The sequence below is a fragment of the Cetorhinus maximus genome, chromosome 9, assembly GCF_964194155.1.
Source record: "Cetorhinus maximus chromosome 9, sCetMax3.hap1.1, whole genome shotgun sequence".
Lineage (NCBI taxonomy): Eukaryota > Metazoa > Chordata > Chondrichthyes > Lamniformes > Cetorhinidae > Cetorhinus > Cetorhinus maximus.
In genome coordinates, this window is record NC_135887.1 from 79429406 (window position 1) to 79442300 (window position 12895).

Sequence of the window (12895 nt, forward strand, 5' to 3'; positions counted from 1 at the left end):
CAGATGTTGTAAATTAAACCATGACATTTTCCTCCCCAGCGAAGCTTCAAAGCCATTGTTCCAGTTATGAACTCAAATGGAGTGTTGAGAGCTTTGATGCGGTATAATCAAATAAACCAATGCCCTCAGGCCACATTTACTGAGTAAAAAGCTGGTATAAAGAAAAGTTAATGATGCATACTGGGCTTGGAGACCAAACCTGATTCACATTAAATGCACACATGCAACAAGTCACAAATACAAAGGACAGCTATCCAGTAAGAATCACTGCGCATTTCTGACACAAGGTTTAAACAAGAATATTATGGTAAACAACAGCTTTCTACTGTGATATAGTGTGTCAATTGAATAAATTATTCACTGAAATGATATCACAAATACATCTAACAGGTAAGATAAGGAAAGGCTACAGATAACTGCGCCTCTGTATACAATGTAATTCTTTATGACTATAACTCTATAACTTTCTCCCTTACTGAATACATCGATTCTTCATGGTGGGGGGTGGGGGGAAGAGACGCGCAGGGGAGGGAGAGTACTGTTGCCCTCTGCTTCTTTACCAAAGTGATCATAATATGTGTCACAGCTCTGATAATAAATGTTCACTTCTGCAGGTTGTATTCCACAGGTTATGGCATGAGTAGGACTCTTTTATTCATTCATGGGATGTGGGCATTGCTGATTAGGCCAGCATTTATTGCCCATCCCTAATTGCCCTGTTCAGGGGGGACTTTAAGAGTCAACCACATTGCTGTGGGTCTGGAGTCACATGTAGGCCAGCAGGTTTCCTCCCCTAAAGGACATTAGTGAATCAGATGAGTTTTTACGACAATTGGCAATGGTTTCATGATCATCATCAGGCTTTTAGTACCAGATTTTTTTTTATTGAATTGAAAGTCCACCATCTGCCATGGTGGAATTCGAACCCAGGTCCCCTGAGCATTATCCCGGGTCTCTAGATTATCAATCCAGTGACAACACCAATACGCCACCCCCACCCGCCCCCCCCACCCAAACCGGATGTCCCCTTATCCAATCCTCTAGCTTGGATTTCCAGATATCAATCAGGGGAGAAACAACCCTGGTCAATTTTTCCCTCTACTTCCATCTCCATAACATCCTCCATTCCTGCATATGCCTTGACTCACATGGTTTTGAAAACCTCATCATTTCAATGCAGTAAACTCAAGCTTAGATCTGTTGCCTGTATCCTAACTCGAACCAAGTCCATTTACCCACAGCCCCGTGTTTGCAGATGTACATCATGGTTCAGAGATACCTCAATTTTTAATATTCATCCTTGATTTCAAATCCCCTCATGACTTGCTCCCTCCCCAACTCTGGAGCTTCCTACTCCTTACAATCCTCCAAGATTTTGGCATCCCTGATTTTGTTTGCCACATCGTTGGTTATGGATCATGCAGGAATAACTACATGGGTGAACTAGTACAGAGTCATGAAACCTAACTGCAAAGGAGCCTAATTTCAAGAAAGGAAAGACTGGGATAAAAAACAAAGTGTTGCCAATATTCTGAAAATTTGAGATGGTGACACTGCAAGAGTTATAGTGTCACTGGATTCCATCCACTGTATACGATTCTATGCAGGTGGAAGGAGGGGGGATACAGCAGTTTAGAAATGCAAATCAATCTCACCCAGATGTTGTGATATGGATCCGTCTTATTTCCTGGGTCAAAGATAAGGCAGTTCCCGCCATAGTCCCTCTCTGGTAAAGGGACACCCAGTTTAGGATCAATGAATTTCATGAATTGACGACCATCCTGGACAGTCTGTGGAAACAAAAATCAAACATCATGTAATGCTGCAGAAATACATCGGTAAATGTTACAGAACCTAGGTGCATGATTAACTGATATTAATATGCGTGTCATTTTATCTGATTGAATAGAACCTGGAGACAAAAGTTAATCAAATAAAACACATGTCCATCAAGTGTTCAAATGTTAAGAACTTCTGCAGTAAAAAATTATATCTCTTATATATAACTGTCTCCTCTTCTTGCAAATTAGCACGTTAATTGAACTGGTTACATTGATGCTCCCTTTACACACTTTGCTCCAAATGCAATGGCAGTAACTGCAGTATAAATAACCCAGTATACTTGCTGAGGGCCAGTGAAGCCCTCCAGAAATGGAATTTTCAATCGCTACCTCCAGCCCAAACCGCTAGTGGCTGAAAAATATGAAGTGCCAGCATGCAGCCTGTGCTCTAATTCAGGGTTTATTTGCAGGCTACTTTCAGAAGCCAGCAAGGCATTTTCATTCAGCAGACAAAATCTACATAACTATTTTGGTAAAGTTCAAGATACAATTCTGCACCAACTGTGCACAAATGAGATAAGACATATGCATAGTAAAGTGCCACTAAGAGAATGCTGCATTGTTGTGGGCGCTGTCTTCCAGATGAGACTTCAAACAGATATTGCCTGTTCTAGAAAGAACACTTGTTCAAATCTCATTAGCGTACAATGCACCCTGCAATATAAACAAGGGAGCTTTAGCATAACCAGAAATTAACACAACAATTACTTGGGTAGACTGCACAGTGCTTACTTTACTGGGTTAGTAACCTTGAGGCCTGCACTAATGATCTGAAGGAACGAGTTCTAACCCCACCAGGGCAACTGGGGAATTTAAATTCAGTTAATTAAATAAATCTGCAATAAAAAGCTTGCATAAATAATGGTGATCAATAAACAACCAGATTGTTGGAAAAACTTATCTGGTTCACAAATGCCCTTTAGGAAGGAAATCTGCCGTTCTTACCAGATTTGGCCATGTGCGACTGTTAACCTCCCTCTGAAATGGCCTAGCAAGCCACTCAGTTGTATCAAATCACTATGAAAAACCTAGAATAAAACCGGGTGGACCCAGCATTGGAAACAACAAAGGCACAACAAGCCCAGACAACCCTGCAAAGTCCTCTCCTTAACATCTAAGGAATTGCGCCAAAATTAGGAAGCTGTCCCATGGACATCTCAAGAAACAGCCTGATAGTCACTTTCAGTTAAAGTGACTCATTCATCATCCATGGGTTAACTGGGCCATCTGAAGATTTTTATTGTGCACAGCCTATTTAAGTGCACTGATCCTTTAAATTCTTTCATGCAGCTGCATACATGCAGTAACGTAAGAGGGGCCGGCTTGCGCAGAAACTTGTGAGTTGCTGCATGATTGTGCAGCTTAGAGGAAACATTGCCCTGGTTCTGTCCTCCTAATGAGACAGAGGTGGTGGCATAGTGGTAAACTGGAGGGACGGAGAGGCCCTGGGGGTCCTCAACATTGACTCTGGAGCCCATTAAGTTTCATGACATTAGGTCGAACAAGGGCAAGAAAACCTCCTTCTGATTACCACCTACCGTCCAGCCTCAGCTGGTGAATCAGTACTCCGCCATGTTGAACACCACTTGGGAAAAGCAGAGGGTAGCAACAGCAAAGAATGTACTCTCTGTGGTGTCTTCAATGTCCATCAGCAATGGTAGCTTATTAGCTTTGGATTGCTTTCTTGTTCCAATTCATTTGGTTATTTTAAACACCAGAGTTCATAGACATCAGCTGTAACAACTGCAGAATCAGGTTTTTTAATGCGTGGATGTTCCTTGATCCAACAGGAGTACCCTGGTAAGTCAGTCATACTACATGGATCTTTATTGAGCTCAGGATTCATTATGAGAACTCAGGTACATCCAGTATACTACTATATGTTGTAGTTCATTCAAAACTCTTATACCAATTCTATTTTTGATAGAATAATTAGATAGCAACGGCTGCAGTGCTGAATACCGTGCTCCAGAAATCTGTACCTCTAGCCAAACTAAATTGTTACAGTACAGTTACAGCACCAGATCTGACAAAGTGGAAAATTGTTCAAGTATGTACTGTCCAATAAAAGTAGGACAAATCCAATCTGGCCAATTACCACCCCAGTCTAACTCAAAGTGATGGAAGGTGTCTTCAAACGAGTGCTCAAGAGGCATTTCCTCACCAATAACCTGCTCACCAATGCTGTGTGGGTTCTGCCAGGATTACCTGGCTCCAGGCCTGACTACAGCCTTGGTCCAAATGTGGTCAAAGGAGCTAAATTCCAGATGTAAGGCATGAGAGACTGCCCTTAGCATCAAGGCAGCATTTGACCAAATATGGCATGAAGCAGCCCAAGTAAAATTGAACAAGGGGAATTGGGGGGAAACTCTCCATTGGCTAGAGCCACATCTAACACAAAGGAAGATTGTTGTAGCTGTTGGAGACCTATCATCTCAACCCTAGGACATTGCCGCAGGAGCTTTTCAGGGCACTGTCCTAAGCCCAACCAACTTCAATTGCTTCATTAATGACCTCCCCTCTTTCACAAGGTCAGAAGTAGGGAATGTTTGATGACAATTACACCAGGTTCAGCTCCATTCACAACTCCAGATGAAGAACCAATCTATGCCCACATGCAGCAAGACCTGGGCAACACTCAGGCTTGAGTTGAAAAGTGGCAAGTAAAATTTTCACCACACAAAAGACTTAATGAAGTGCATCATTCATAAAATCTCAGTCAGGCTCTTGCTTGCTTTCAGGTGTTGTGATACCAGTAGCAGTTTTGCAGGGCTGCTCCCAGGCTGTGGAGCAGGTAGGTGCCTACATACAGCACTACACTTGCTAGAATCCATCATCCAGGCAACCCTGCAAGCAGTAGGACATCAAATAGCCCAGATAAAAGCTGAAGTCTTACAACACAAAAGTTTACGATTCAAACGTTCGCTGAGTTATTGATTCAGGGTGAGCCCATCCCTCCCCTAACCAACTGCAGCTCAATCCTCCACCTCAATAGCAAACTACTCTGGAATAAGGTGCTAATATCTTAGTTTACCAGCTAGACAAAAGGACAAAATACAGCAACAAATATTGAATTGCCATGTTACTGTCAGGTCTAGAGTCACTTACAGAAGAATTTCAACCAGAGGCACTGGAATTGTTGGTGACGTCAGCTCCAAGGCTCAAAGCAGCAAGGCTGTTAATGAGGGGCAAGAAAATGAGATTGCCCCTAATTCTTGCAATTTCACCCAAATCGTTTGGTGGGTTGGAGGGAAAATGTAGTAAAGTTTACAATTATAGTATTCTTTTGACAGTAATTTTTCCTTTTAACATCAACTTGCGATCATTGTTTAATGTACCTGCATGTTCCCTGTAACATTGCCCATTCATTTGAAGAAAAAATGTTGAAGAAAAAAAAGTGTTCCAAAATTCATTTCATTAAACAGCCAGAGATGACATTCACCAATCAATTTGGGCTAGATGCAACCCAATGTTTCAGAGCTTAAAAGAGTGTTCTAAACAAGCGTGCACAAATTTATTTTTCTCACCAATATATAGATGTATCGTATCTACAGAAATCCAAGTATCTGGGTTTTTCAAAAAAAATGTCAATGACCATAACTTTAAATTATGATTACAACTTAACTTGTCTAAAAATTTAGTTGTGGATCCAGCACAGTTGAAAACAAGCCCTTTGCTTGCTTTCAGCTCATTTAATCACTCACGAATCTCATGGAAAGAATATATTTGCTCTCTTATGGCCCGTAATCAGTAAGTTTGGTGTGGAAAGAAGTGCATCTTTTCTTACCCTGGAGTGTGTATTCCAATTAAATGATTCAGCAGCAAACTTTTGAGAGTGCATAATGAAGAGTATTTATTGTCACAAGCTTGCCCAGACTTAATGCAACATCACACTCAGTTTCATTTACACACGCACATACACTGGATACAGATAAAGGTAGCACACTTTTACAGATTACAGTTAATTCTGTCTCTGATTTACAAATTTGTCTCCCACATGGCAGGTCTGTGGCTTCTTGAACGGATAGGATTTAAAGTTGAGTGAGGGTCTTGTAAAGCGCAGCAGGTTGCTTGTAGTCAAATATGTAAGATGTTGATCCGCTGGTGAACTTTGAAACTGGAAAAGATTGAGTACTTGGCTGCTTGATGGCTTGCATGTAGTTTCAGAGTCTGGTTCTCAGGCTGGCTGATAGCTAGTAGTTGTGAGAATGCAAAGATGGCACAGCCTCTCTTCAGCTGTTAGTTTGGTGGTGTTCTTTTGCAGTCTGCCCAGATTTCTTCTGTGTCTTCAAATAATATAGGATCTCAGTAACAGAAGCCAATTTCGGTCACATGGTCAACAGCCATTGTCCATCAAGAATGGCTTAAAGCTAAAAGACCATTGATTTACAATGAGAGATAGATTGTGGTCTTTCACACTTGTGGATAACTGGTCTCATCAGCTTTCTTTTTTTGAATTGCAAACCTGGATACAGAATCTAGGAATCCATTGCCTCTGTTTTGAGTAGGCTTCTAACAATGGTAGGTATGGATATCACAGGTATCATTTGTCTTGGAATGTCCATTCCAGGAGAGGCCCCTGTTGTACGGTTGTATATTGTCTCATGAAGAGGTTTAGAGGCTTGTATGATTAAACAATAACTTTTTATTAATAACACACAACTATATACATAGCACCTAGACAGGGCTGTATCCTGTATCTGTCTTCATGCCAACTCTGCCAAACTCACCACTACACTATACTACTCCCATGTGACTCTCTACATCATAACGTGGACAGTACAGTTTCCCCAGTCCCACATTAACCCTTACAGTCCTGAATGCCCTAATTCTACATCCCCCACCCATGGTTATTCAATTTATATTGTCAAGCTTCCGGACAGTTCTGTGTCGAATAATCAAAGGTCACCTGACCCCTTGGCAGCCATCTTAACAGTTTATCAGTTTCCATTTTAAACAAATGAAAGACAGTTTCCATATAAGCTCAGTGTAAGGTTATGAATATGATATGCCTTTACTGGGCATGACATCAATTCAAACCAAAAATAAGTTAAAAAAAATTTACATGATGTTATGACTTCCAAAATGGCTCATCTGACAGTGGGCTGGAATATTTACAAAATGGGTAAATTGTTGAGTTTTGAACAGCATAGGATACCCCTTATTATTCTTCCCCATATTAAAAAAGTCATTCTATCATCTGTTTGTGAACGTTTAATATTGGCCAACCATAGGTGTCAAATTGCAGCGAACTCTTCATATATAATAGGACATGTTTACTTCATACGCCAATGTATTGTCTTTTCTCCAACCACCTGGCATGTGGTATTTTTCCTCAAGCTTGTTGAAATCATATTTCATCTGAATACACAGTAGGAAGCCACAGGCAGCTGGATAAGGGTGAATCTGTAAATCCTCATTTAAAATTCAGGTCAATAGGGAATAAGGCTTACCAGAGTAGAACAGTGAACTGCCACAACTAATCTATCTTAGTCATTGAATGATAAAGCAAAGGGGGCCATTCCACCCATTGCGTCAACTCTTTGAAAGAGTTGTTCAATTAGTCCTACTCCCCTGTTCTTTCTTCACAACACTGATCTCTTTCAAGTATATGAACAATTCACTTTTAATGTCATTATTGTATCAGCTTCCATCCCCCTTCCAGGCAGTGCAATGTAGATCACAACTTGCTACTCAGAACAAAAATTCTCATTCCCCCTGGTTCTTTTGTAAAATTATTTTACATCTATAACCTCTGGTTGCCAATCTTCCTGTAAGTGGAAACAGCTTCTCCCATCTATCTCTCATAATCTCAAACACTCTTAAATCTGTCCTTGGTGGGCTATACAGCTAGCGTGTGGATCAGATTAACTCCAAACACACAAGGTTCAATCCCTTTCCAGCTTAATAGACCCAGGGCCTGCCTCCCCACCCTACCCCGTAGTAAAAGAAAATCATGGTTAGGCGAATAATCACCAAGGACCCACCTTCAGGCAGTGAGTTCAAAAAGAACAAATCTGCCCTTGGCCTTCTCTGTTCAAAGGAGAACAATCCCAACTTCCTCATCTCTTCACATAATTGAAATCTCTAATTTCTGGTAGCATACTGGTAAATCTCCTCAGCACCTTTGCCTAGGGTAGTAACAGGTGGAGAAAAATCTCATATCTTTCTGCTATGAAAGCAGAGTTACCAAAAGGAAAGAGTGGAGTAATTAATTGGCTAGCTGGGGAGATGTGGAGATGTTCGTAATTTTTAATAAATGCAAGTTCTTTTTAGGCTATTGGAATGAAGGGCTTTGGACAAATGTTTGAAGGTATCTTTGAAGTCTATTTTGGCTGATAGCGAGGTAACAAAAAGGTTGATTCAGTTGAGCTGGGTGATTATGTTATGAAGGTAAATGAGAGGTGGTAAGGTATGAAGATGATGATGGCAACTCAGTTTTGCAACCCATCTGCATGTTGTTCAAACAATATCTATTTTGTCTTTAAAGCAGGTATGTTTAAATGTTCTTGTTAGGGACAGCATCCTGCTCCCTGACTCCTGGATGAGGATAAACCACAATCTGAACCTCAGCTGAGATTCACACTCTAGGCCCTCTCCATCACTGAGACCATTTACTGCGACCTCCATAACATTACCCTTACCTGCCCTACCTCAGCTTATCCAAACCACTCACTCATGCTTTTATTACCTCTATAAGTTCTACTGTTCTAAGTCTCCTTGCTGGTCTCCCACATTTTGCCCTCTAAATTTCAGCTCATCCAAAACACTGCTACTTGTATCATAACTCACATCAAGTCCTGTTCACTCATCACCTCTGTGTTTGCTGACCTGCAGTGCCTGCTGTTCCAGAAATGCCTCAGTTTCAAAATTATCATCCTCGTTCACAAATCCCTCCATGGCCTTGACCCTCCCTATCTCCAACCTCCTCCAGTCCTAAATCCTCAGAGATCTTTACACCCATCCAATTCTGGCCTCTTGCACAGCCCCAATTTTCTCTGCTCGATCACTGCCAGCTGTGCCTTCAGCTGCCTAGGCCCAAAGATAATGAGGCACCTTCTCTACACCTCTCCACCTTGTTCCTCCTTTACAATGCTCCTGAAAACCTAACTCTCTGAACAAGCTTTTGGTCACCTGCTCAAAATCAAAAAAGCTAACAATGTTAAGTCATGTCATCAAATCTGAGGTGGTTACACTGAAACTATAACACACCCTGCTAAGAGTACTGCTTAGCTTAGCCACAAGAGATATAACAACCATGAGGCTTGATCCCTTATGCCACAGAATACTAGTTATAGAACAGGCTATAAAAACTCAGACTATCCAACCTTAAAAGAATGACAGTAGCTCTTTTAAAAGGAAACAAAATATCAAGTGTATAGAGGTATACAAGTTACAATATGGAACAGCAAGAGCAATACAGAGCATAACTTTAACTTAAACCTTATGAGAGGAGTCAGGAAGCACTACAAGTAAGTTGATTAAATACCTGGAATGGTGACCTTCTGGGAAATGTAGTAGAGGCAAAAACTCTTCAACGCCTTGGGATACTGTTAGAGGAGGCTATGATGAGGAGGGCAAGAACTCTAAGGTTTCTATGGATGGATGAGCTTGACTGGGTAAATTGCCTCCCCTACATTTATTTATCTATGTGATCATAAATATTCTGTTTTGAGTGTAGTATTTTGGCACTCCCAAGAGATGAGTCACAAAAATAGTGAGTATAAGCTTAAGATATTATAAATGCAGCAGAACTGGGCAGTTAGGGATGAAAAAGCAGTATTTATCCATTTTCTCATATACATGCAGATTTCTCAGACACTACACATGCAGCTTATGAAGAGCATTCTCATGTTTCTGATGCCGCACAAACACAAGAGCTGAAGAATGGTAAAGCTTGCATCTGACTCAAGGCCACTGTCCCAGTTTACTTCCTGTCTTTCCTAAAGGCACCAAGTAATGCTACATGTGCTGCTATTAGAACCCAGGAACAGCCTCACCCTCCTCTCTAAAGTGGCTCTCAATTCACTCAGTGTCCATTTCAAGGAATTACTCAGAAGTTATTAGTAGTAGAAAAGGGGAGTTTGATTTCTGGCTCATCAAATCTCAATACTATCAATGGGATTAAGATATTGCAACATCAAATAATTAACATTCTGTATTGTCTGGTCAGGGATCAGGCTTTGAGATTGAGCATTATATTAATGGTCAAGCTGCTTTCAAGTACAATTTTGATCCTGAATTGATTTACAGACTCTGGTTAATCAGGTTTTATTAACAGACCTCATAACAAATTACTTATTTAACTTAACACAATTGAAATAGGAAAACATTTATAGAATTTTATACTCCTTGCTGGAAATATCCAGACCTTTAACTCCTGGTGCAATGGTCAATCCAGCCACTGATTCCAGCCCAGTAAAGTGCATTGAGGAACCAGGGCTGCTTAGTACTATGATGTAATCAATTGGTCCAATTAGCATAAATCATAAGGTTACCCCTCACTACAGTGCACTATTCAACTAGCTTCTAAATAACCAACTCAATCCTAGAGCATATTGTGCTAACTTTAATTTTGATTTTTAGAAACTGCAGAAGTTGGAGAAATCAGTAAATAAACAAAAATGCTGATATGAAAAATGGCAAAGGATGCACCAGCAAAATGAATAAAGCTCTACGAAGCATTCTATTTGAATTAATACTTACGGTAAAAAATGAAGACAGTGGGAACACAACACTCGCCTCCTTTCCAGTGTCCAATATCAACACTCTCGGGTCAGATGCAGCACAAACGACCAGATATAAAGTGACATGGGAACTACATTACATTTAAATGCAAATACTTGCTCCACTAAACTGAGCTAACACAGAATCATCTTCAGTCTCTTAACACTGCCTATAATAAATTATATATTAGTTGTAGATTAGTGGCTTTGTACACAATCAGTTTTTAGCAGCACATTGAGGTGGCCTTCTACCATGAAGAGGAAATTTAAATAACACAAGTCACGCATAAAAGCTTCGGCTCCTGAACACACTGCTTACAAACTGGCCAAATACGTTGAGTAATACGTAATTATGCAAGACAAATGCAAAAGCCTTTTGGACTATTCCATCCCGAGTTAACCTTGGTAGGATCATATAACTAATTATTTGCTCTAAGATTGAGTCTATAATCTAAAATATGCATATTGATATACAGATGAAATTAAACAGAATGGATCAGTTTTCAAAGATCATCTCTAGTATATGGATACACTATGAAGATGCTTTTTATGCAATAGTTTGCATGTACAGATAAGGCAGATGGGAACACGATTTGGATGAAGAGAAGTGAAAAATTCAATTTTCCACAAAACATATCCATGACGACATGTGGAATTTAACTGAAGAATTGTTAACTTCAGTGCTAGTATTCCACACTAAAGCTGCTGTTAATTTTGAAAATGTCTCATCTGACTGGGTTCCTACAGAAATCTCAATATTCTTACTGAAGATCAGATTTTGAACGTAGGAAAAATTAAATGGAGTTGAATGTTGAAACATGAAGGGGACTGTAGAACAGTACTCAAATTTCAGATTTAAAGGTCTTAGTTCTGCTATTGCTTCAAATATGAGTGAGTCGCGAGCCAGACAGAGAGCCAAAAGAACAAAAAGTGGTGCAAAAACTTGGTAGAAAATCACTGCATACAAAATGTGGAATTCAAAAGTAGAATGGAGATAAAGCAAAGTACAAATTCCATTTCAGCTAAATGTTACAATGCACATTCAACTGCAGTGCTAGGCTTCTTAGAAGCATTTTAGTATTTAATAAATAATCAAGTAGACCAATTAAAGTCATGTAAAGAATCCATCCACATTTACAGCCATCAGCAGTCAGATTGGTTATGGAGTTCAGAAATGAGCACAGTTTAAATCAGCATTTAGATCAAAGCAGCATTTGTATTTCACAGCTCAGCACAAACACAATGTCAACAATGAGTCCCCGCAAAAAACATTCAATGTGGAGCTTAACTAGAGATGTCATCAACATCAGTGTTTACCATAGCTGGGCAGAGCAAAGCTTTGCAAGTATAAATCTACTGCTCAAACATATGGGTCCTGAAGCAGTTTTGTGGGGGATATTTAAAGACCTTTGAATGAAGAACCAAAGACTATTTCCTTACCTGAAAAAGTATGAAGATGAGGAACAGCTCATACACAACACTGACACATAACCAGAATCTCCAATATGCTGCAAGAGAGAATGTCCAATTATAGAATACTTTAAAATAATTAATGACTTCAGTTCCAAAATATACTACGCTGCCTGGGAACTGATCAGCAATCAATTGTAAGCTATGATCTAAATAACCAGAGCAGTTACAATCTTCCTCGATGCCATAAGAGTAACCATCACACCTCCCTGTCCTCCTGAGGTGAAGTACTCTTTTTTTTCAAGAATCACTTGCAAAAGCCTCGTGAGCAGTGGGTGATAAGGTATAGCTTTTCACCAATGATTCCCAAGACCTGATATGTCAAGGTGAGCTGGTGAGGCCTTGTCCCACAGGGAGGAAACTGAATAACTAAGAGAATGACAGAGCAGGGGTGTATGACCAAAGTCCCGAGAGCCACATCCAGTGCCCACTTTCTGGCAATATGATTGTAGAAGCATAACTAAACCCTAAGGTCAGAGCAAACATGGGTGTGGATAGTTTGGACTTAAGCTACGACTCCTACTGACACTCAGCACAAGAAGTAATACCCAAACGCCCTGCGTTTCATCCTGCTCCACAAGATCAATTCAAGAGGGAAAAAAAATGATGGGTTGTCAAGGTGGATGCATGCAGCATTTAAAAGAAACTTCCCCATGTTTATTTGGAATATACTACATAAGTGGCAAGTGATGGCCTCATCTTTCAAAGTTGTGCAATTTTACATAAATCATTTCAAACCTATTAGAAATTACGTTCAAACCACCTGATTACGATTGGAAAGGGCGAGAATTGGTCATTTTGAGACACAGTCGGTCTTTTTGAAAATGTAACAGGTCAAAAAAGCAGCTATGCTCGTTG

At 40.2% G+C, this 12895-nt stretch overlaps 1 protein-coding gene across 7 annotated transcripts in view; it reads right to left on the bottom strand.

Annotated features, from left to right (window-relative positions):
• ptdss2 (phosphatidylserine synthase 2) overlaps positions 1-12895 on the bottom strand; it is a 93914-nt gene that overhangs the window by 47260 nt on the left and 33759 nt on the right. For all 7 annotated transcript variants that reach the window (XM_078548926.1, XM_078548923.1, XM_078548921.1 and 4 more), the window contains exons 4-5: positions 12008-12075; positions 1656-1790 (exon numbers count right to left, since the gene is read on the bottom strand). In XM_078548926.1, coding sequence (XP_078405052.1) covers positions 1656-1790; positions 12008-12075 — 203 coding nt within the window. The remainder of the gene's footprint in view (positions 1-1655; positions 1791-12007; positions 12076-12895) is intronic.